The 26,328-nt window shown below is 37.4% G+C and overlaps 1 protein-coding gene and 1 long non-coding RNA gene across 2 annotated transcripts; both read right to left on the bottom strand.

The window, feature by feature from the left end:
- Positions 1-892: 892 nt before the first annotated feature.
- LOC133777418 (uncharacterized) lies at positions 893-7,762 on the bottom strand. The gene is made up of 4 exons (XR_009868549.1): positions 6,509-7,762; positions 5,921-6,005; positions 5,722-5,817; positions 893-5,624 (listed from the first exon to the last, which is right to left on the bottom strand). It is a non-coding gene; the product is annotated as an uncharacterized LOC133777418 (long non-coding RNA).
- Positions 7,763-9,272: 1,510 nt separating this feature from the next.
- Positions 9,273-12,253, bottom strand: LOC133777417 (3-hydroxy-3-methylglutaryl-coenzyme A reductase 2). The gene is made up of 4 exons (XM_062216987.1): positions 11,669-12,253; positions 11,149-11,312; positions 10,177-10,523; positions 9,273-10,093 (listed from the first exon to the last, which is right to left on the bottom strand). Exons 1-4 carry the CDS (start codon positions 11,875-11,877, stop codon positions 9,851-9,853), a joined length of 963 nt encoding a protein of 320 aa, XP_062072971.1. The 5' UTR covers positions 11,878-12,253; the 3' UTR covers positions 9,273-9,850.
- Positions 12,254-26,328: the final 14,075 nt, after the last annotated feature.

Genomic DNA, 26,328 nt, shown 5'->3' with positions numbered 1-26,328 from the left:
ACCTCTAACTCTTGGACTATAGGAAGAGGGGGGGGCTCAAATATTATTACATTTTGGGACCTACCGGGTTCAAGCTCCTCATCTAAACTAGACTCATGCCCAACCTACCTAATACTCGGAATAAAAACACCATGACAAAGGGAAGGCCAAGACAAGAGGTTTGTACTATATTCCTATAAAATAGTTGACATAAAATGAAGGGTATTATCTACCCCTACGGTGCATCGAGGGTAGCTATGTTCATAGCGTGCAATCAAGTGATCCACACACTGAAGGAGGGTCACGTTCAGGTCTGGATTAATTGGGTGTCGACTCACGAGCTGTCTTGGGTTTAATCGAACTAGCCTAAAATTGGCAGCAGCTTGATTCAATTCTCTATATGGGTTACCTTGGCCAGAGGTGCCACACTACAAGAAAAACTGCTTTTAATAACACCGAAAATGTGTTATCAAAACATACGATAACACTTTCTGATGTGTTAAGACCGACTATGTTATCGTAGGTCAGGGTACTTTACATAACACTTTATCAGTGTTATACAGATGTGTTATTGTACTGTCAACGATAACACAATTTCTGTGTTATTTTAATATATAGATAAGTGTTTAATTATGTTATTTATAGTCAATTATATAACACTTTTTTTGTGTTATACTACACTTTAGTATAACATTTTTTTTGTGTTATACTACACTTTAGTATAACACTTTTTTTGTGTTATACTAGACTTTAGTATAACACATTTTTTGTGTTATACTCCACTTTAGTATAACACATTTTTTGTGTTATACTGCACTTTAGTACAACACATGTGTTATATTAGCTTAGAGAAACATAATCTTTTTTTATTTACACAAAACTAGGAAAACAAATAAGTTGAAGCCAAATAAGGTAACATAAATAGATTTTTATTAATTACTCAAATGTAATTACAATATTTAGTCTACTAGTCTAGGCTTAAGAAATCATATTACAACATAATTTATGCCCAATTCAGATTCCTTTATCACTAAATACAAAACAAGAAATGTATACAAAAATTAGTGAAATACATTCTTCTATTCTAAAGGCTTCAACTACAAATGTTGTCAGGAATTGCTCCAAAGAAATCATCTCAATATACCTGCACATTGTAAAAAAAAAAGTCCTTTTATTATTAAGAACATAAGACTTAAGCTAGTTTCCACCTGTAAGCATATAAAGTTTAAATTAAATTTGTAATAACTCCAAAACTTGACGAAACAGCAGGGTATAGCAAGATGTACTACCATGAAAAACAACGACTAAAGCAACAAAACATGCAACTTAAAACAAGGCCTAACTTCTGCCTACTAGTAAAAGCAACAATCAATAAAAGCCAAAATAATCCAAAGTTTGAAACTTTCGAACACACTACTTCCATGTCCAAATATTTTTTCTGGTAACAGAACAAAAAAATGAGCAACCACTAGCCAAGTGAGATCAGATTCTTATATGTTTATTTTGTATCTTATAGGTACACATGCATATTATAGTGTTCAACCAAACCAATGTATATTTCGGGTGGCAAAAATCCAATTGTAAACTGCCCAACTGATCTTAGTTTTTTCTAGTGTGTAAAAATGAGATTGATTACAAAGATCATGACATATATATATATTCTCTCAGACATTCTTACTATTCAAACAAACAATCATTTAAAATATGCTTATAATTCTCTGGGACATTTTGTGAAACAAACAATAAGTAATATTATCTGACACATTTTGCCAAACACTTGTGTGCTTTAAAAATGAAAAGCTGAGAAAAATAAAAGATTTGAAACCAAATGTCCAAATGAATATTCTCAAGTGAAAACAAGATATTAAGCAATATATAAACCAGTAACCACATCAATTACTCAAAAATATAAAGTATAAACCCACTGCTCAATTCTATATTATCTATTTCAGCATTCAATCTTCTCAATAATAACTATTTCAGCTTTCAATCAATTCGATAATAACAAAGAAAAAGTTGAATACAAAGAAAGAAGAGGGCTGACAGAACCTGTTGGAGGAGTCCCTTCCTGCGCCGCTGCAATTGGTCCGAATACAAGCGGATTTACAGAAACATAGATAACAAAATTTAAAGCATTAAAGAGATTTTCCTTTGACCAAACACCTTAACTACAGCCACTATATAGCCAGAATAAACCCAAAAGAAAAACTGGTAGGAGCTATGATCTAGGCTCATGGAAATTGGGAAAGAAAATAAGAAATTAGCATCAAGCTATTAAGTTATTTTCACCCTCATCATCAAATAATAATATCAAGATTTCCAAACAGATGCATACAAAAATATCCTCTCCTGAACATGGAAATCAGATATCAATAGCAGATAGTAATACTGAGGAATATAGACTCATTGCCTGATATGAAACAAGAGTTTTATTTTCAATTTTTCATTGATATATAATGTATGGCTGATGTTACATGTATATATCCATGTATATTATATAGATCAAATGGTACCTAAAAAAAATCACGTGCTCCATTTCTGCAATTGTTTCAGTTCTTAATTTGTTATTATACGTTAGGTACTTCATTTATTCTTTACTTATTCTGTTCTTTTTTTTTCTTTTGGATTTGGAGTATAATATTTTTCAAATATTTTTATAGTGGAATATCAAAATTATATGCAAGGTTCAACTTCTACATATAACAAGTTTTCCAGCAATTATTTTCTAGCCAAATGAAAAGTTGCCATGAAAAAATATTGCATAAACAAAATGCAGCAACCTGTTTGAAAACCTCAAACTATGCACTTTGCACATGCACTTGTGATTGCTGCAACAATCAGAGTGATTTTAACTAAGCACGAGGATAAAACATATAAACTTGTTGCAAGATCAGGTATGCCAAAATCAAATATTCTAGTGTTAGCTGTGTTTTAGTGTCTACAGAGTGATTTTATTCTACATGAGTAATAAATGGTTCAGTTAATGTGGTGCTATTCTTTGTTAGCTGTGTTTTAGTGTCTCAGTTTCACAGATTCTAGACCATTCATATCTAAGACAATGGCATCAGCCCCCAACTAATCTGAGAAGCCTTTCCAGTTTCCATAATACTTTGCTTACTATTTTGTTTCTCTCATCCGTTTTCAATCAAAAATCGAGGATACCATACTAACCTATTATTTGTTACCTTATCTGAGTAAGGACAGTATGTTACCAGAAACTATTCTCAATTTTGGGATAGTTAAGTTATAGTCTTCTTTATTTGAATTTTTGTATGTCTATCATAAACAAAGAAGAAGAATAAATCTCTTTACACTCCAGACACCAAGACTAGAGTTCATTTTCTCTCTATACGATATAGCAATATATGATCATCAACATACATACACTCCACTATTCTCCAATCACAAAACCAAACCAATATTTGGCTCAAAAAATACCTCAACTCATTTGATAATAATTAATACTTTTAAAGCATCACCTCTGCATCTCAAAAAATAAAATAAAAGACATCACCCCAGCCTCTGAATGTTGATTTCTTTCAAAAATACAAACAACAAAGAAATGAAACCCAACTTTTCATTATCCTCACTCTCAGGACAACCAATGAGAGTAAGAAAAATGATAATTATAAAATCAAGAACATAAACAATAAGGTAAAAAAGAACAAGAAAATCAAAGCCAGTAATTCCCTTTGCTCTGTCTAAAAACAAAACAAACATATAATTGATGCTTTCCAGCCACAACAATAGTTCAGTACATTTGGCTGAAATTTAAAGTTATGGAAGGATTACTGATAATAGCACCAAACCACTTCAAACTTCATTAAAACCAGCAGCAAAAGATAATCCCTTGGTGAGATCAAACAACTTAAGATAATTCAGAAGTGGGTTCTTAGTTTTATGTTGTGATCAGATTTTAAAAATCCTACATCATTATCCATTGTCAAAACCAAGAACCATGAGTCTCTAGCAATTAAAAGAGAGACTTCATCCTCGAAATCCTCTAAAGGTATAGAACATAGTAATACAGAACAAGGTAGCATCATAAGCCTATTAATGTGAGAAATTTTAAAGTGCCAAGTTAACAAGCTGCCATGCTCTCAACTTGACATAAAAATAAGCTCACAAAAAATCACAATAAAATCCAAACTGCAAGCATTGCACACAACAAGCATAAGCATGATTCAAGACATCTCTCACATTTAATAGCAGTGAGAATAGAAATTATTTAGTCAAAACTATGAAGAGAAGATAGCGTAAAAGTGAATTACAAGTCCAGGAGACTAGATGATTTCTTAAGAGAACACACAATGAGCACCTCTATTCCTATGAGGTGTTTATCAAAATTAATAGCTACTGAAATAAAATGCAATTTAAACGTTCTTCCACATACTTTATAACATAGTTTGCCTTGACCATATTAAAGTAGTGCAGACCATATTAAAGTAGAGCAGAATCATTTTAGCCGCTTTAGACAAAAAAAAATCACCACATTCAACAACATACTATTAACACAACAAGAAATCAAGCAAGCATGGCACAAAAACTTGACTTAAGTCATATCATTATACATTATGAAGCAAACATCTAACCAGGATGTAAGCAAAGACATGTCAACCAAATATTATGCTCTATGCAGTCTTAAAGCTTTCTAATGCAATGAAATTCCCGCCAACAAACTAAACTACCAATTCCCAAGATCAAGTTACTAACAATTGATTAAGACATAAAGTGATGCAACAACTACAGTATATTTTATCTTTTTTGTTCTTGCTAAAATAAAATTTTATTTTTGACCAAGGAAAACAAGCTCCAAAAATTCAATAACAACAAAAATAGAAGTAAAAACTCTTCAGTTGGGTAAAATCAAGAAAATTAAAGGAGAAACTATATAATGAAAAGTAAAATCATGTTAATTTCAAGGAGAAACTATACATGACCCTGAAATTTTCATAGTATTAAAACAAAAGTGACCTTCCAATTTGAAATTCAAGTTATAAATGCTAACCCAAATGCTGAAAAACAAAATCATATTTACAAATTAAAAAAATAAGGCTTGCTCTCTAATAAAAAATTAGTTCTATTCATACTAGTCTCAAGAATTACATGCTATAAAGTCTATTGTTTACTTGGTAAATTATTTTATTTTGAAAAATAGACCAATCATAAACTAAGCAAAGTGATAGAAGTCAAAGATAAATTAAAGCATAGTATTTACATCAAGTAATATTTGATAGAAATTATTCTTTTGTGCTGTTCAGATCAGAAAGCTAATAGCCCAAAAGATAGCATTGTGTTAAACCATCAAAAAACACAAAAGAGAAACAATAAGCTAAGAGATGAACGAAGAGAAAATTCCACTGCCAAACAGAGTATTCGCAATATAGAATCAAAACATTATAGCAAGCAATATAGAATGCTATTTATAAGAGTTTGAAAATCCCATAGTTCATGCTTCATCATAAATTTTATGTCTTTTATTGTTTTAATTAAGAAAAAGGAACTCAAATATTGTATGCATACCTGTAAAATCCAGCCACCACCCGCAAACCCATAAACAGAGTCAACCCTAACCAAATCCCGGGAAGACCAATGACTGCCGGAGTATATAGCAAAAATGCAGAAGACATTCCTCCCACCACCATCTATGAAAAAAAACAGTAGTCAAAATGAGCAAAATATGCAATCTTCGGATCAGACCCACGAAATAAAATTTCTGAGATTTTCAAAAGTTCAGCATACCATGGCACGGGCAGCATATGCAAAATCCGAAGCACCATAATGGAGACCATCAAAAACATAAGCTAGTGCGTTCAGAGGTTGACTAGCACTGACAAACTGTAACAGTTTTAGAGAGCGTCATTATGAAGTCTATTCATGGCCAGTTACCCAAAGGCAAATGAAAAGCAATTAGACTTATGAACAACAAATATACACATACCAATACTCCAGTACCAACAATTGCTAGTACTTCAGCATCCTTGGTGAACAATGACTGAAGCAAAAAAACATATTGCTTCTTCCCTCTAAAATTAAACAAGAAATACAGAGAAAAATTAAAAGAACCGAACAGGTAGATAACAGATAAAAGCATGTTTAACAACACATGTTAACTTTTTAAACCATGTCCTTTGCTACACACAATGAAACAGGGCACAATGAACTCATTTTAACGTGTAAGCTGATTTTATAACTTCTTTTATTGATTAATTTTGTTCCCGAGTCCCCTAGATGGCTGGTATGAATTGGATCAAAACTAAGCTTAGAAAACATAGAAACTTTAAAAATTTTGATAGCCCCTAAAATATACAAGCAAACAGAGCAAAGTCAACCTAGACATACTTTGGCATCAATGAGTTATCATAAAGGTTTATTTTAACGAGATTACAAATGATGGTAATAAGCATTATTACACAGAAAAATTATGCTCTACCACAGTGAGCAAGACAAACCTGCACTAAAGTAGTGGGTCTATGTGTACATATAATCAAGTGGTGGTAATTGGTGGTTATTAAGTAGGAGAACACACCTGGAGAACACTCACGTCTAGGTAGGTAAGTTGAGGACAACCTCTTGCAATGGCCATTATTCCAGCATCACCAATTTGATGACAGCCACTAACGCTTAGATACTGTAGGGAGTTACACTTACCAATGGCAACAAGGGGAAGAGGCATGCATATATATGCCATTTTTGCTAAGAACCAAGCTATATAACATGCTATGCAAACATATATATATATATATATCTATATTGAGAAATTAATTAACCTTATTGGGATGAATTATACATAATAGGAATTGAATGATGTTGCCGACGGACCTTTTTGGAGATTATTAATTACTAGAGCTACTGAAATTTGACATGGAAGTTATCATTATATATCCTCACGTGTAGCTTTTAATATATTTTATATTAGCATACATACATTAATTGCTTTCCAAAGACAAAAATAAAAGACTACTCAAGACGAAAGTGAGAATGAGACCAACATCTCTTGCTTGAAGGAGAAAGGGGAGCTTGTTATAGTATAAGAGATTATATTATATAATATAGTTTATTATTAGTTCCATAATTGAATAATATCTAAAACTGGGTTTGATAATCCAAAATCAGAAGAGAGTAGAAAGAAACAAAGTGAAAACCTTTAGTTGTGAAATCCCTTTTTCAACTCTCTTTTTATTGACTGAAACTCCACCTGGTAAAGTCTCCTTACTGCCATAACCAAAATCAGTCAAACTTTTCTTCTTCTGGCTCATTAATCAAACAAAATTCAACTAATCCACTTGATAAAGCTGTCAAAATATATAAAACCAAAAAGAAAAACACAATTAAGCTTGATAAAGTACTATAGTGAAGAAACTCTCAAAGAGATAAACTTGAATAGGCATTTTGCAGACACAGCATTCCACTTCATCAAATCAAAGTCAATATATAACGTTAAACATTGCAAAGCCAACAACAAAGTACACCATTGATGTTTGAGACAATAGATTCGACTATATTGTTTAGACCACAAAAACCCAAAAGAACCAACATTGAGCAATTTCCTAAAATATGCCGAAAGGCACCTAACATAGTGACATGGTGTGCTCAAAATGTAATGATATATTATTATGGCCAATTTACCGTTAAGGAAGTATATCATTTGATAAAGCACTAAAGATTAAAAACAAAAACACATAATCCATTTCTTTTGAACACCTTAAGCAAGATTGGCATGTATCAATGGGGCTAAAATAAGTTTGTCATAAGAGACACATAATTCAGTTTTATACTTTAATTACTACAACATATAAGGTACCTGGAAATATCAAATGGGATAGCTCACTTCAATATTGACCATTCTATATGCTGCCACTTCTGTTTGAGACATAAACAAACAAGCACATCAGTTTGATCAAATAAAAAAGAACAAAGTTGAAAAATTTGTAGCAGCAAGCTTACAGACCCCATGCCTCTTGTAATTTTCCAAACTAAAAAGCATACTTTCTGTCTGAATTATAGAATGAATCATGGACAATAATCAGCAGCTAGGTCAATCATCCTTGTAAAGTGTCAGTACTAACAAACCAAACAACAAAAAGGGAGCTCATAATCAATAATTAGACTATAAAATTGCTGTAAAATAAATAATTATACAGTAAAGTTAATGAAAAATCCAAAAACTCACACAAAAACAAAAATGAACACAACCCAAATCTAAAGGAGTATTATTAATTAAAACTGCCATATTCAAATAATTTAAAATATGAACCTAAACTTGTATCAAAGTAAGAACAAAATAAGTGAGGAAAGAAAGGTGCGAATAGAGAACAGAGAGTATAGAATCACCTTGCTAATTTATTTATATATCAAGATCAAGTATCATAAATGTAGCTCAATTTTGGAAACAAAACTAACATAAATTATGGCCTCAGAAAACCAGTGGTAACGGCTATTCAATAAAAACAAACAAGCAGAAGTGGATTCATTACAAAAAACTAGTATACAATTTGATCCCAACTTAATCCACAAAACCCATTACAAAAATAAATGTTTATGCTCTCTTGTAAACAAAATGATTGACTGAACCTCAACTATTTTTTAACTTTACATTGAGTTTTTCATATTAATTTTTCTATTTCAAGTAAATAGGCATGCTGAATCTAATAAATAAAATTTTCTACATAAGCCTTCCTTAGTACATAAAAAGTTAGCCTAATAAATAAAAGCTTGAGCAGATACTACTCAGATTTTCTATTCGCATCTATTTTATCTAATAAAATAAAAGACACAGTTCAATTCTCTAATAAATGAATGGATACAAGCCAAAATAGCAATCAAATAAAATAATTGTCTTGAAACTTATTGCCAAATTAAACTATTTCATTATTTGATTATTTAAATGTTTTATTTTCCTTGAGTTCATCTTCAAGGGATATGAATATAGGGGGTGTATTACTGCACATAACTGAAAAAAGGAACAGCAGCAACAACTCAGGTTGAAGAAAAATTTGACGAGTTCACAAGAAAGAAAAGTGACTAAATGGTCTGAAAACATAAATATAATAATCCAAAAAAAAAAACTAACCAGATATGCCAATAGCATCCATGTCATCTAGTTCAATAACATGTATTGGTTTCATCATTTCAAAATTTCACAAGTCAGACCCCAAATTATTTACATTATAGTTTGGAACATTATATTTATAAATCTCACCAATATCTATATCTTAGTTACTCTTGATATTATTATACCACAGTTATAATAAATACTTCTTAGCAGTGGATGACGAAGAAGAATGGTAATACAAAGAAATTCACCAAGTCTTAGCTTAGTATGCAAAAAGACTGAGAAAAAGACATAGATTGAACATGAATCCCACTACAAAAGTACAATCATTATTATACAAACACCTCCTCCCAATGGAGAAGACAAAAACAACTCTTTTTTTTTCAAAATAAAAATAATAATAATCAAGACTGCGACATAATACAGACCACAGATTTTGATGGTGGGGAGATTTGCACAGATGATGGCCTGCCACTGCCAAGTATAATGTCCTACTCACTGACACCTCACACTTGGAGAAAATTAGAGAAGTTGGAAAGAACAAAAAAAGAACAAGAGAAACCCGTACAGCCCAACCCAACCCAACTCACCCCCATGTTATATTACTTTTCCCTCTGTCTCTCTCTCCTCCTCCACCACAAGATACCGAAAACCCTTATTACAGCTATGGAAAATTGAACACCCCCAACATTTTCCCATGTGCACCACCCTAAACAACATAGCCTGGACTAGTGGACTCTCTTCTCTCTTTAATTGTAGCTCGATAATCACACCCGGAACCCCCCTTCCCTTTTTTTTCTTTTATTTTGTACCTGTTTAGCATGCAACTTTTGACATGTCTTTGCTGGATCTATTGTATTTCATGTGACTCTTGACAAGCTGCCCAGCTGCTATAGCAGACATCAAAGAGAGCTCACCTGCTAACACTGAACCAGCTACAATGGTGGCCAGTAGTTTAGAGTTAGCTCCTGGGGACTCTTTGCTTGCACCTTTCACGCCAAGCAAGTTCAGGCATGCAGATTGAGAAGCGAGTTGTGTCCCACCTCCTACTGTACCCACCTGAAGATAAAATATATAGGAAATAATGTTAATGCATATCTTTAATGATTGATTGTGTGTTGGAATGGAACTACTGGTTTTACCTCAATTGAAGGCATAGTCACAGAGACATGAAGATCCTTGCCGTTGTTGATAGCTTCCATCATGGTAATGCAGTGAGAGCTCTCTATGTTTTGTGCTGGATTTTGGCCTGTGGCTATAAATACTGCAGATACTATGTTGCTGGCGTGAGCATTGTATCCACCGAGAGCACCAGCAATGGCAGAGCCAACAAGGTTCTTAAGCATGTTAAGCTCTACAAGAGCATGGATGTTTGTTTTCAAAACCTTCTTCACCACCTCTTCATTGATTACTGCCTCGCAAACAACTGATGTGCCATGCCCTTCGATCCAGTTTACAGCAGCAGGTTTCTTGTCCGAACAAAAGTTGCCTGTCATATAGTAGAAAAACATGAAACTGGTACTAGAGAATGACATAAGAAGCTGTGAACTAGCACCTCCACACCACAGCCAAAAAAAACAAAACAAAAGGGCAATAATTGCTAATAAGATGGGAATAGAAAAATGACCTGGATAAAGGATTAATCCTTACAGGTATTAACATTCAATGAAAAACAAATGGTAGCGACAATGACATTAAAAATTCAAATTCCAAACATTTAAATATTGGGGTGGGGATAGCATTATCAGCGATGACTTCTTGACAAGTATGCGTGTACGAATTATTAGACTATACATATTCATTAAAACTATTAGGAATGAAAACGATGTACAAAAGAATTATACCCAGCTTGTCCTAGGAACAAACCAGGTCTGAAATTGAGGTAGAAAACAAATTCGATCACTTAAGCTTCCAATAGGAACAAGAGGGAAACAAAAAATTTAGTCGATATTGTCTTCTTGACCATACAAAAAAATTTATAACTGTACACAACTGAAAAAAGGAACAGTAGCAACAACTCAGGTTGAAGAAAAATTTGACAAGTTCACAAGAAAGAAAAGTGAATAAATGGTCTAAAAATATAAATATAATAATCCATAAAAAAAAAAACTAACCAGATATGCCAATAACATCCATGTCATGAAAGTCGTTTTGAAGGAAATCAAGAACATTCTGAACTCCTTTTGAAACCATGTTCATCCCCATGGCGTCTCCCGTGCTGCAGGTAAATCTGATATACACATTCTTTCCAGCAATAGCGCATTGAATACCCTGCAGCCTGGCAAATCAAATAGACCTGGAGACGATGACCAAAACCCAATAAGACAAATGGTTCAAATCTAATATTCATTACTGTTTGATGAATCTGACATTTGAAAGAAACTTCACGGATGTATATTGACTAAAGATTCAGTCTTTACGTGATTTTTCTATTCTTTCTTTCTTTATTTATTTATTTTTAATACTTTCGGATCCTCAAATTCAACCTAATGCTTTATTACTCAAATTTATATTAAATTAGAGGAAAAAAAAACATGATATTGATCTCCGTGTTAAAATTTCAATCACCATAACCACAAACAATAGATAAAACTTTACATATATACATATAATTTTTATGAAGCATGGACTAACCTGTTAAAGACGATGGAAAGAGTCCCGAAATTTTCAGGGTCCTCCAAGAAGAACTTCAACTCGGAAGCTCTCTTGGCGGAATTAAACCTCACAACCGGTGCTCTAGTCATGCCGTCCCTCAACAACACACTGGTAGCCCCACCAGACAAATGGATAGCCTTGCAAGCTCTATTTGTACTCGCAATCAAAAAACCCTCCGTAGTCGCCATCGGCACCGAATACTCGAACCCATCGAGCAACAACGGACCCACGATCCCCACCGGAATCTAGACGTACCCAACAAGCATTTCGCAGCACTGCCCCAAAATAGATTCGTAATCGAACCCTTCCAATGTTCTTAGACCGAAACCATCGTTGCTGAACCGGCCGGAGCTAGCTGGTCTCACGCAGGGAAGAAGAAAGCTTGGCCGCACACAGGGAAGAGGAGAAGAAGAGCTGGCCTTCGGTGTTGTGTGAGGGCTTGGGCCCGTGTGGTCGAAGCTTCGACAGGTCTGGTGGGAGAAAGAGATCCGAGAGAGAGGAGAGAGAATGATGAGGAAAAAGGAGAATGACGGGTCAGGTCTCACAAATGAAAAAAAAAAACTAAGTGTGGCGGGATGGTTGAATTATTACTGCCCTTTTTTGATAAAGTGGCCCAATATATTAATATAGCATACCACTTTTTTATTAGTATTATATTTGTGTTATAGAAATGGGTATTTGGTGTAGTGCCAATTGCTACCCCCGATTCATCTCGGCCTTGGTCAGGATGTTGCCCATCTTCAGAGACCTTTCTTTTGCGCACTAGTTGCACGACCTCCTCCTCTACATCAACCTCTTCAACTATAGGGATAAGGTCCTTGGCAGGAGGGAGCTGGGGGGGGGACCTCGAGCTCTGATAGCTAGTGTTTGATCTTTTTGGATCAGTTTACGGGCCACCATGGTAGCGTTATTAACTACCATCTGAACTCCTTCTCCTTGGAAGGAATGCGAGCCAGCGTCTCATATTGACCTCTGAGGGTCTCTGACCGCCCTGTTCTCTTATATATAGTTGCACAAAATGACAACTCAATCATAATATGTTTAAACTTGATTGAAAAGGAATTCAAGTACAAAGTTCAAGGACCTGAGAAACTTACGAGGACGGTTGAAATACCGATGGGTGCAGTTCTTGAACCCGTTTGACATGAAGAATTGATCCATGTATTCATTCGCGTGGCTGGGGAGGTCGGTCATGGAGGTCGTATTGGGGAATATGGTGAGATAGTACAAGCCACACCTCGCCCTTTTGATTCGAGATTGGCTTTGAGACAAAAGAAGTACATGATGTTAGCGGGGCTGAGAACCTCCCACTCGTGCTTCAAGAATAAATATTTCATCCCCGCCAAAAGTCAATACGAATTGGGGTGGAGTTGGAATGGTGCCCGTTCGACGTACTTCAAAAAATCTACGAAATACTGGTCCAAAGGGAGAAAGCCACCAGCCTTTAGGTGCTCGTCACTCCAGGCCATGAATTCATCCTGAAGTGGAGTGCGGCTTTGCCTCGGGGAATAAGACCCTTGGACCCCAACTCAATCCCTTGACTCAGCCAAATTTTATTCACCTTTCTTTGAGTTTTTATCCAGGATTCTATGTACTCGGCCTATAAAAAGGCGTTGGGTCAACTACGATCTCCCTATCCACTACTAGGCCAAAGTGGAGAATATGGGTCTCAGATGCAATCTGTTTACCCTTACACTTACTTTGAGAAGAAGAGCTCGCCACTAACTTGTTTTGGTGGACCATTATTTAGATTGCTTGGCGATAAAGCGGTCTGTTAGAGACAACCTAAGATAAAACCTTCCTATGGTGATAAAGGTATGGCAACCTGAGGGTTTGAACTCGATCTATTCAACCTAAGATATATATGAGCTAACATGTCATGTAGCAACAACGTGTGTGTTGACACGCGTTTAGTAACCACACGCTGTAAACTCAGGAAATCCCCTGATACTTTGGGATCCGCGTGCCAGACCCAATACCTTTTTGGAAAGCGATTTAATGCAAAACCACTCGAGAAATCATAATACTTTAGCAATCCAAAAATGAACCTAAAAACTCGCAAATTTTTTGCACACACACTCAAACGATCCTTTTTCGAAACCTAAAAAATAACTCGTTTCTTTTTTTACACTATTTCTAATAAGATCTAGTCCTATTGTTTTTGGCCTAACAGAAACCCATACTAAACTCAAACATAACCGAAGTAAGGGAATATATTTGAAAATATCTTAAAACTTATTGAAAAACAAGAAGATGAAATTTAAATCGGATATAGAGACACATACAGATTGGATTTTCGATCGAGGGAAGTGATGAAAGCCCCAAAGATAGTAGCCTGAAAGCTTCAGAAGAATGAGGGAATGTTGAAGGTTTTGAAGGTGTTTTGAGAAGGAAAAGGAATTTTTTTTAATGCAAAGGTGGTGATGTTCAGGTCTATTTCCCCTATTTATACGTAAACTTCGGGAACAAATATAGGCCACCCGATTAGGTCAGTTCAAGATCCAAAGGCCTAGGTTAAATAAACCCTGCAGCGACAAAACATTGACAAGACAATTGTCACAATACTTGAAACCCCAACATGCACCTATTACACACTGACACGTGTTTCGCACTCCAGTGAGTGAGTGGGCACAATTTCACATAATAGAAGCCTAAAAGCCCCTACTATGCATGTCAGAGGCGACGTCATGCATGAGCAGGAGCTTGGGGGGCAAATGTTGTACCCCAAAATAAATATGAATTGAGTCACTCAGCACGGGGTACAGCTGGCAGAAAAGCACATGAAGAAAGCGTAGAGATAGAATATCTAGCTAATTATAGAGTGAGGGGGTTGAGCTTAACTTGATAGCTTATGACAACTAGATAATCTTCAGATCACCTCTTGGACCAACAACCTAGTTCGAGATGCATGATGGCCAGATCGCCTTTTTGAAACTCTGAACTTAGCCCGTGTCAGGTTGCGATGGTTGTTCGACATCCAGCTCGAAGGAAGTGTTCAGCTCGCGAATGCCTGATCATGACTCACGATGAAGGATCCCAAAAGACTTGGAGATTCTTTATACGCCTCATAAAGTCCCAGATTTTATTACACATTTATGACCCAAGATAACGGATGTAAATTCTATAGGCAATAATATCCTTTATAAATGGGAAGTTACCCAAATTTATTATTTACCATATTCATGTATGCGGTTATCCAAAGCTGTCCAAGAGAATCCTCTATAAATACCATGGGAATGGACAAAAAAAGGGCCTGATTCTTTATATACTGAATATTTTCTGAAATTGTGAGGAACAATTTAACCCAGAGCCCTAAATAGATCAATAATATTGTCTCGTGGGCTAGGTGGATGTTAACCCTTGAACCACGTAAAAGTTTGAGTGTTTGTGATATTTTTCATTTGTTCAATTACGGTTTAGTAAAAAGCCTAATATCTCTACTGTCAGATTTCATCATCCACTGTTGGCGAGAAACCGTGACAACATGAACAATTTAAATTTTTTTAATTTGTTCTTATTTTATAAATGTTAGATTTATATTTAGAACAAGATAAATAATGTCTTAGAAAATAATAGTTTATGATTAGTAATGTAATTATTAATTTGGAACTTTATTATTTCAATATTGCATGAAAAAGGTTTCGATATTTCTTTCATTATTAATTCGATTGTTATCTCAAGATTTGGTATTGAAATATGTCATGCAAAATCCAATGAAGGGATGTATAACCTTAAGGCAAAAAAGCGATCTATTTACAACTCTGAAATGTTTAAAGTTGCAAACTCAAGATCTATTAAACATCTAAAAACAGATTCCGACAGACAAACATATCTATGTCATTTGAGATTGTGGCATAATGGTTTGGACAGAATTAACAGACTAGCAAAGGAGGGACCTTTAAGAGAATTAACTATTGGGTCTCTTCCAGTCTGTGAATCCTATTTAGAAGGCAAGATGACGAAAAGAACTTTCTCTAAAAAGGTTCAAGAGCCATAGAACCACTCCAAGTCGTACACATTGATGTATGTGGTCCACTTAATGTACAGGCGAGGGGAGGGTTTGAATATTTCATCACCTTCATTGACGATTATTCTAGATATGGTTAACTATATTTTATGCAAAAGAAATCTGAAACTTTTGGAAAGTTTAAAGAATTCCAAGCTCAAGTTGTAAAGCAATTAGCTAAATCGCTGAAAGTTCTTTGATCTGATCGAGGAGGAGAGTACCTGGATTATGAATTCAAGGAGCACCTGCGTGGGAATGGAATTCAATTCCAACTCACTACACCAGGAACGCCACAATAGAATGGTGTTTCTGAAAGAACGAACGTGACGTCATTATACATGGTTAGAGCAATGATGAATTACTCATCATTGCCACTATCATTCTGAGGCTATGCCATTCAATGTGCAATGTACATATTGAATGTTGTCCCTTCCAAGTCTATCAAGAAGACACCATTGGAATTATCTAATGGTACTAAACCTAGTTTACACCATTTTTGTATTGGGGAGTGTCTAACACACGTGGTGAAAGGAAAGACTGGAAAGCTGGAATCTCGCACTGAACTGTGCATGTTTGTGGAATATTCCAAAGAGACCAGAGGTGGTATATTCTATAGTCCTAAATAAAACAAAAGATTTGCATCGACAAATGCTACTTTTCTTGAATATGACTATATTAACAACCACAATCCTCGCAGCAAGGTTGTACTGGAGGAGATAGTCTCAGATCAAGTAAAAAGATTACCAAATGTTTCCAAAGAACAACGACAAGAGGAAACCACAAGCTCTAGTCAAAACGATAGAGAGCTTCATCATAGTGGGAGGATTGTTAAGAATACAACTCGCTATGAACATGAAGTTCAGATGCTTGTGTCTGACACAAACAAAGATGATCCATTGACATACAAAGATGCCATGGAAGATTCTGACAAAGAAAAATGGAAAGATGCCATGAATCTAGAAATTGAATCGATGTATTCAAATTCCATCTGGACTCTTGAAGATCTTCCTAAAAATGTTAAGCCTATTGGTTGCAAATGGATATTCAAGACAAAAACAGGAGGTGATGGGAAAGTGGAAACTTTCAAAGCTCGGCTTATAGCCAAGGGTTACACTCAGAGACAAGGGGTAGATTATGAAGAAAATTTTTCTCTTGTAGCCATGCTTAAATCCATCCGCATACTCTTTTCCATAGCTACTTGAATGGATTATGAGATATGGCAAATGGATGTTAAGATAACTTTTCTGAATGACTATCTTGACAAAACAATTTATATGTCTCAACTAGAAGGGTTCCTAGAAAAAGGTCAAGAGAAAAAAGTTTGCAAGCTTCTTAGGTCCATTTAAGGACTCAAACAAGCTTTAAGATCTTGGAATCTGAGATTGATGACACAATCAAAATGTATGGTTTTGAACAAAATGTTGATCATCCTTGTGTCTACAGACAAATCAATAATGGCATCGTGGTATTCCTAGTTGGGAATGACGTGGGAACATTGACAAAAGTAAGGAAATGGTTAGCTGATCAATTTGAAATGAAATATTTGGGAGATGTAAACTATGTTCTAGGCATATAGCTCCTTTGGTATCTCCATAACAAAGTTTTGGCTCTATCTCAATCTACTTATGTAGATAAGGTGCTTGATAGATTTGGTATGCAAAATTCCAAGAAAGGTGATATGCCAACCCTGTAACGACCCGCTATGTCGGGCGCGTCTATCGCACACTCATGGAAAAATCCTACAAATATGTCAGGCATCTAACACTAAAACTGTAACTCAAAGTCTACAAAAATGCGGAAAATTTAAAAAAATTGAACTTTAATAACACTTGGTTATTTACAAAGTAGAATTAAACTAACGTTATACAATAATACCATACTTTTGAAAATACTATTCATAAAAGTCATTGCTACTGATTCTGGAGTCCACAATAGGTCCAAGTATCAAGCCACACCTGAAAAGGGGAAAACAACAAAATAATGAGCTAACCCAGTAAGTAAATCCCATGTAATGCATGTATGCCTATATACATATATTGTGACCTGATGATGCATGACAGGATAACATAGCCATGAGTGTAACATACATAGGACAATCATTTGAGTCCACATTCTGTCATCATTAATTCAAACACTATAAAGTCATCCTCCAATAATGTAATGACGCGACTAATTCTAAGACCTCGGACCATTAAAAACTACTAAGACATAGCTACTATTTTAGAATACATATAAACATAAAATATTAGAACTTTATTAAAAATACAAAATATGGTGCGGAATACAAAATATAGTATGGGATCCCATTGTTAAAAAAACAAAAAGAAAACATAATCTTTAATTAATTGTTTAAAAACTAAGTGTGGAAATACATAAGAACATAAATTAAAAGACTTGAAACAATGTCATCCTCGATCTTCCAACAACCCATTCGAGCAATCCATCCCCAATACACATGCAAAGCTACCACAAATCCATCCCGCCTTCCAAGCTCATTTTCCTGCACCATCTAAAATAAAATGAATGAGCTTAATGCTCAGCAAGGAAAATCTACTAAAAACATATATCATACATCATAAGACTATATCATAAAACATATACTATAGTAAATATGACGTAAAAATGTATATCATATAGGACTATAATATTAATGGTCATTAACTCATTACCATAGCATGTGATAAAGCCATCTAGGTCCTCAGTCTACTAATCGAGGTAGGTTAGATCACAAAATAATATATGATAACCCATCTAGGTCCTCAGTCTACTAATCGAGGTAGGGTAAATCATAACTCGAAACCACGATAATGATAAAAATCTTTGGGTTTGCTATCTAAGCAACTATAAGCCCCAAGCGACTAAAAACATATGCATACATATATACATAGCACATAACATATCATAGCATATAAACATATCTCTTTGCCTTAGTAATTGAGGAATTATAGAATTCCCTCACTTCTCGTTGGTTTCCCAATACGCTTCCTACCCCTGTATCAGTTGGGAATTTCATGGTAAGGTGCCAAACCAAGGTTACAGCTCGCAGGTCAACCAGAATAGGACTTCCAATTACAGCATTGTATGCAGAAGGATAATCAACTACTATAAAAGTAGTGAGTAATGTCCTGTTTGCAGGTGCAGTTCCTGCTGTAACTGGAAGCCTAATTGACCCTGTTGGCGCAAGCCCTTCGCCAGAAAAACCAAAAATGGTTTGGCTGCATGGCTCCAGATCTTTCACTGACAACTTTATTTTCTCTAATGAAGACTTGTACAAGATATTTAATGAGCTCCCTGTGTCAACTAACACCCTTTTGACCATCATGTTGGCTATCTGGACATCCATGACCAGAGGGTCCGAATGAGGAAATCGGACATGCTAAGCGTCAAGCTCAGAGAAAGTTATTAGCTCTTCCTCTGTTCGAGCTTTTTTGGGAGTTTGCTCCTCCACATTTAGCATCTCGATGTCCTGGCCATGGCGTAAGGTTTGAGCGTATTGCTCCCTTGCCTTGCCACTATCTCCGGCAAGGTATGGGCCGCCACATATGGTTAACAATGTACCTGCCACGGGAGCTGGCTGTAAAGGTGGCAAGCGTTGGCGTACAGGCGCCTGCTCGTTGCCTCCTTGAGCCTCTCACAGAGAACCTCCCGTGGCTCATACGTATCTCCTTAGGTGTCCTTGTCTGATAAGGAACTCAATCTCATCTTACAATTGGTTATACTCATTGGTGTCATGACCATAGTCGTTGTGGAAACGACAAAATTTTGTTGTGTCCCTCTTAGAGATATCCTTCCTTATAGACGTTGGTCGCTTGTAAGGGACATTAAAGCTGGTCGCCTGATACACCTCTACTATACTTTCGACAAGGGTCGCATAGTTGGCGAACCTTGGCTCATACCCGTTGCCCTTAGGGCGCTTATTCTCGGACGTTGAAGGCTCGTTGTTTGCCCTCTTTCCACCATTTTTATCGTTCCTGTTGCCTTTTCATTACCATTGGGTTTATTCGACCCATTGGCAGCTTTAGCGGGATCTTCCTTTGGTCCCTTGTGTTTCGCGGGCGATTTCCCTTCGTTGGCAATTGCATCTTCGAGTTTAATGTATCGGTCCGCTCGATCAAGGAATTCCTTGGTATTTTTTACCCCATTCTTCCCTAAACTGTTCTAGAGGGGAGAGTGGTGCCTCACTCCAGCAGTAAGGCCCATCATTTTCCCTTCATCACCCACTGTTTTATCCCCCACTTCTGCTCGCATAAAGCACTGGACGTACTCCTTTAAGGATTCTCCCTCATTTTGGTGTATTTCAACCAGTTGATTGGCCTCAGTCAGGTGCCGAGCATCATTCAACACCTTCTGGATGTTCATCTGTATCTCGAACTTATTCACGTGAGACACTGGGTCCCCATATCCATCAAAATTGGGCAGTACTGGCATCTTGAATTTGTTGAGGGTTTCTGCCACAGCTATTCTTTGTATGAATGGAGTGCCTCTTCTCCGATCTTACTCGAGGTGGGATGTCTGGCTCCCTACCAGCTGTTGGACAGCCTAGTTTAATGCATCGATTTGGGCCTGCATGACATCTGGATCAGTGGGGTGACTAGTGCCGGAGGAGCGTACTCATTGTGCCTTTCGCGCCTGTCGTTGAGCACGTCCCTTAGGTCATCATCTCTACGCCTTTGCTCGCTAGCGCCCAACCAATCAAAAATGTTATGTTGCCCCCCAGCGTTCTGGCTTGCAGGCCTATTCTCTCTTGGTGGGAGATTCCTTTCCCCACTTCTTTCTCCTTGACCTCGACCAGCATTCCCTCTGTCGGAATCAACTTCATTATAGTCATGGTCGTCTCTGAAATGCGACCGACTATGGCGCGATCGGCTGGTCGCACTGTTCCCTCCTCTAGCTGGCATATCCTGAGCGTCAAGGGGAGGCCTGCGTTGTTCAGTGGGTCCCCGGGCATTATTATGCCATGGGGGTCCCCTGACCACATAGCCTGATTCGGCATGCCTTCTGTTAGTAGAATTGCGTTGCCCCCTGCTTGGTAGATTTGGCTTCTCAGCCATTGGGCATCTAGGGCTTCGGGGAGGTTGCCTGGTCCTATTCTGCCTTTGACGCTGGGGATTGTCTCAACCAGCACAAGAAGGTGGTCGCTACTCAGGGTCCTAAAATGGGATATCTTGTTGAGCAGCAGGTGGTTGCTCCAGCCTTTGGGGGCTCACCGACTGAAGCAGAGGACTTGGGTTTGGGGCCCGTTGTGGTGGTGCACTTGGTGGCTGATCCAGTTGAGAAGTCAGTGCAGCTTGCCCTCTGGCCAACTGAATGGCTGCTTCTAGGGCGGCCGTGGCATCTCTCTGCCAGCGGTCCATGTCCGCCTGCCGTTCATTCAACTCCTGGCGTTGGCGTTCGATTTCCCTCTGCAGCAACGCCAACGTCTCAACCACATTCTCTTGATTGGCCCTCAGATTGGCTAACTCCTCTTGCAACACACATAATGTTGTCCTCAGGGTTTCAGAATCCATTTCCTCCTCTTCAAAATCCAACTGTGGTTCATCTTCAGCCACATTTGGTGGAGGAGGCTGGGTGGATGCAGCGCCATAAGTTTGCCCCATCTTCCTGGATGTTTTAGCCATTTAATTTTCTTGGAGTCTTGAGTTCAGCTCTCAATGAAAGCACCAAAATGTTGACCCTCAAATTGGTCAACGACATAGAGTCAGATAAACGATACAAAATGAGATAAAACAAGAAGAAAATCAAATGGAAAGCAAACGACACAAACGACTTATGGTGGTTCGGCCCCAATTGGATGGTAATGACCTATGTCCACTTAGTGTTCTTATTGATGTTGAATCCCAACACTCTGATCAATGAACTATGGTTCACGAGTTTCACAAGCCTTGAGAAGATTACAACTTTGGTGGATAATCACATTATATTTTTCTCTCAGAGTACAAAGACAAAAAGTTCCAAAAAAAAAGTCCCCTTCCTTGAGCCCGTTGATTCTTATTTATAGGCTCAAGAAGATTACATGGGTCGACGGGCCTTAATTACCATTAAGATTCACATATCTACGTAATAAAAGAAATTACAATTAATGCAAATATTACAAGAATGCACATACAAAAGGAAGTAAATGAAAGTACGCAACCAGACTGGCCGCACCTAAGCATGATGCTGACTTTCCGGTCGATGGTCGAACAAGATTCATTCACTTAAAGTCATCACGTGCCCGGCACGTGTAGGTCCCATGTCATCAGGAGCTGTTTTTTGGTAAACACTAGTTTCTCGCCATGGGATGCACCAGTGTTGTTTGTGAAAAAGAAAGATGGGTCGTTGAGGATGTGTATCAACTACCGGTAATCGAACAAGCTGACTATCGAGAATAAGTATCCGCTACTAAGAGTCGATGAATTATTTGATTAGTTGCAAGGAAAGACAATGTTTTAATCTTTGATCTAGTAATCTCCAGCTGAGGATCAAAGAGAAAGATGTTCCAAGGACGACCTTTCACATGAGGTACGGGCACTATGGGTTCTTGATTATGTCTTTTTGATTGACCAATGCCCCTACAACATTCATTTATTTGATGGACAAGGTGTTCAAGGATTATCTGGACAAGTTCATGATTGTGTTCATCGACAATATATTGATTTACTCCCAATTAAAGGCATAACAAGAAGAGCATCTCCGTTGTGAGAGATTGGCCAAGGCCAAGGAGTGCTTCAGAGATTAGAAGCTTCCTTGGAATGACAGGGTAATATCGACATTTTGTTGAAGGATTCTCGAGGATTGCAACGCCAATGATTGAGCTGACATGTAAGAACTTGAAGTTTGTATGGACCGATAGGTGTGAGAACAATTTTCATGAATTGAAGCAGCGATTGGTTACTACACCAGTACTTATTCTTCCTTCAGATCGGGAAAAGTTTGTGGTGTACCGTGATGCTTTGAGACAGGAGTTAAGTTGTGTTCTTATGCAGGCTGGGAAGGTGATTACTTATGCTTCACAATAGTTGAAGGAGTATGAATAGTGGTACCCTACTCATGATCTAGAGTTGGCAGCGGTGGTATTTGCACTGAAGGTGTGGCGACATTACTTGTATGGAGAAAAGTGCAGATATGCACTCATCACAAGATTTTGAAATACTTCTTCAAAGAGAAGGATCTGAACATGAGACAGAGATGTTGGTTGGAACTGGTAATGAATTATGACTGTGAAATCCTCTACCATCCAGGGAAAGCCAATGTGGTAGCAGTCGCCTTGAGTTGGAGATGTCCAGGGTAGTTGTTTGGTTTAAAGCATTTATCAAGGAAGTTGGCAGAGGATATGACTAGAACAAGGAAATAATTTTTTGTGGGCTAGTTGCCAATATTAGTCTGTAGTCTACACTTCTTGAGATGATAAAGGAGGCTCAAATGGGTGATCCTCAACCAGTGAAGCATCGAGATGACGTCCGAGATGGAGTGGCTAAGGAATTCACGGTCTCTGAGACTGATATGTTGAAGTACAAGGATCAGATATGTGTTCTGATGGACGTTGGTATCAAGAAAGAGATTCTGGACGATTCTCATAACACTCTGTACTCACTATATCTAGGCACCACGAAGATGTATCAGTATCTAAAATATTTGTATTGATGGCCAGGGATGAAGAAATATGTTGTCGAATATGTGGCTGAGTTCTTAACTTGTTAGCAAGTGAAAGCTGAACATTAGAGGCCACCAGGATTGCTCCAATCATTGAGTATTCCTGAATGGAAATGGGAGAACATCACCATGGATTTTGTTGTTGGGTTTCCTTGGACGGTGGGACCACATGACTCGATATGGGTGATCATGGATTGATATACCAAGTCAGCTCACTTTTTGCCTGGAAGAACGAATTACACTATGGATCAATATGATGAATTATATGTGAGGAAAATTGTACGTACCAATGGGTCACCGAAGTCTGTTGTGTCCAATTAGGATCCCACATTTACCTCTGAGTTCTAAAGAGGTTTGCAGATGGCAATGGGTATAAGTTTGAAGTTTAGTACTGCTTATCATCCTAAGATAGATGGGAAATATGAGAGGACGGTTCATATATTGGAGGACATGCTTTAGGCATGTGTATTGGATTTTGAGGGATCCTGGAGTAACTATTTTCCCTTGATTGAGTTTTCCTACAACAACAGTTACCTGTCAACTATCGAAGTGGCTCTGTATGAGATGTTGTATGGTAGGAAGCGTAGATGACCCATTCATTGGGATGAAATGGGTGAGAGGAAGTATCTTGGTCCTGAGGCAGTTCAGAGGATAAGTGAGACTATTGGAAAGATTAGAGCTCGAATGCTCGCTTCATAGAGTAGACAGAAAAGCTACGCGGATCCAAAGCATAGGAACGTGGAGTTTCGAGTTGGAGATTATGTTTTTCTTCAAGTATCACAGATGAAATGAGCAAAACGATTTGGGAAGAAAGGAAAGATGAGCCCTACGTTCATCAAACCTTTTGAGATACTGGATTGCATTGGGTAAGTAGAATATATATTGGTTATGCCTCCAGATTTATCGACATTCCATAATGTGTTTCATGTATTGATGCTCTATAGATATGTGTCGGATACAACACACGTGCTGAGTTATGAGACCCAGAGTTACAACATAACCTGTCTTATGAGGAACGACTAGTACATATCCTTGACATAAATGATAAAGTCTTGCAGAACAAGAATACCGCCTTAGTGAAGGTGTTGTGGAAAAACAATAGGGTGGAGGAAGCGACTTGGGAGTTACAGTTAGATATGTGGGACCAGTATCCTGAGCTGTTTAGGTAAATTTCGAGAACGAAATTTCTATTATGAGGGGATAGTTGTAGCATCCCAAAACTCCTAATAAAATTAAGTACTTTGATTAGCGTGTTGGGAGGGCACGTGGGATGATTATGTTATTATATTATTATATGATTTGGTATGCAAGATTATGTGTATTAAATGTGTTTAAAGACCCGCTTTTGTTAAAAGAAGTATTTTTGTAATTTTGATCCATTGAGGGTATATGTGTAATTTTTATGTGCTATGTGCTTAAGACCACATTATTATGTGAATATATGTGATTTTTGGCATGAGTAGATACTTTCGAGCGATTTTAGGAGAAAAGTCACAACAGGTGTAAATGCTTGGCTCGGGTCGACCTAATGGTATTTTGGGAATTTATAATTTGGGATAATTGGTAAAATGGAATTACTTGGTGGAATAGTTATATTTATTTGAATCAATCAGTTTGAATGGGTAACCTTGGGGGATGATAAGCTAAGATCCCTAGGACATGTTTAAAGAGTATTTGGAGCCTAGTGAGGTTGATAGAAAAGTTATGATGGGTTGTGGTTTATGGGAAACTAAACCTACATTATAATGTTGTGACTAGGGTTTCCGAGGGGCTCGGGTGAAGGGATTGCACTTGAGGTCTGTAACGCCCTGGATAGCCAAGACCGTTACACTGTGTGTTTATAAAGTGCCAGACTTGCTAATCAAGTCATTAAAGTAAAAGCGTGTTAATGAAACAGTAGAGGAACTAGGGTTAAAAGTGTTTTGGTCTCAAAAGTTACATTTTCATTAAGAGACATTATCCGGTTACATGGGATCCCAATTCAAAAAATCAGTTTAAAGATCGTTTATAGAAATTGTAAAACTCAGGTACATTAACCAGCCATACTAAGGCAAAACAAGCAATTAGGTAGTCCTTGTCCTGGTCCACTCCTCGATCGTGGTGATCGAACAGCTAGCTATGTACATTTCACCTTGGAGCTCTCCACCTCGGGCTTGGTCCAGCCTACCCTTGCCTTAACCTGCACCACGTAGCACCCGTGAGCCAAGGCCCAGCAAGAAGCATGATAACATAGTAAGATCAGCAACACTTAACAAATATTTCACAATGCTCAACCAAGAATTCAACATCTCATACATTTATCCAATCAGTAATAACAGTTGTCATCTAGACAGTCAATCAACTATAATCATAGCGCAATATTCACGTTCATAACTAATAGATTGTCATACCCATGAAATAACATTCAGGGTTGGCGCCCTTAGTCGCACCCTCTATTTAGCACACAGTCTTCGGCTCAATAGGGCCGCCCCCAGTGTAATACTCACTGACTCCGGCCAGCTTGACCGAGCTCAGTGATAAACAAGCTGCCTCAGCTCCCAGTGGCTGAGCCGCGCCCCAGTGCGCAAATAATGATTCCGACACCCTTAGGCCGGTAATCGCATGTCCCATGGCGTAATAACACCATCTCACGACATGATAAACAAATATAGGGAGCTCTTAGTCCCATCGTGTCCACATGATTATTCATATTCACATAATAATGCATACAAACATAGGGAACACTTAGTCCCAACCTAACCACATACTCAGGTGCAGCTTTCTTACCTTTCAATTCACTGGTTTCCGATGCCACCAAGCCGCGAGCACGGTCCTCTACCCCGAGCCTCTCCAAAGTCCTAATCACAACACAAAAGTAATATTCTTTGTCATTAACCAATCCAAGACTACCTTCCCGGTACCTAATCCACACTCTCGGAACCCCCAAAACCTTAGAACAACACCCCGGAGACATCCCCCGAACCCCCGGAGCAAAGGTCAAAAATTGCAAAATATAACACCC

The sequence above is a fragment of the Humulus lupulus genome, chromosome 5 (assembly GCF_963169125.1).
Source record: "Humulus lupulus chromosome 5, drHumLupu1.1, whole genome shotgun sequence".
Taxonomy (NCBI): domain Eukaryota; kingdom Viridiplantae; phylum Streptophyta; class Magnoliopsida; order Rosales; family Cannabaceae; genus Humulus; species Humulus lupulus.
This window is presented reverse-complemented; position numbering and strand designations above follow the sequence as displayed.

Excerpts from the sequence above, each read along its gene's own strand:
- LOC133777417 (XM_062216987.1), bottom strand. The coding sequence starts at position 11,877 with ATGGCGACTACGGAGGGTTTTTTGATTGCGAGTACAAATAGAGCTTGC. Across the intron at positions 11,313-11,668 it reads CTTTCCATCGTCTTTAACAG|GCTGCAGGGTATTCAATGCG; the intron begins GTTAGTCCATGC and ends TTGATTTGCCAG. Across the intron at positions 10,094-10,176 it reads TGACTATGCCTTCAATTGAG|GTGGGTACAGTAGGAGGTGG; the intron begins GTAAAACCAGTA and ends TTTTATCTTCAG.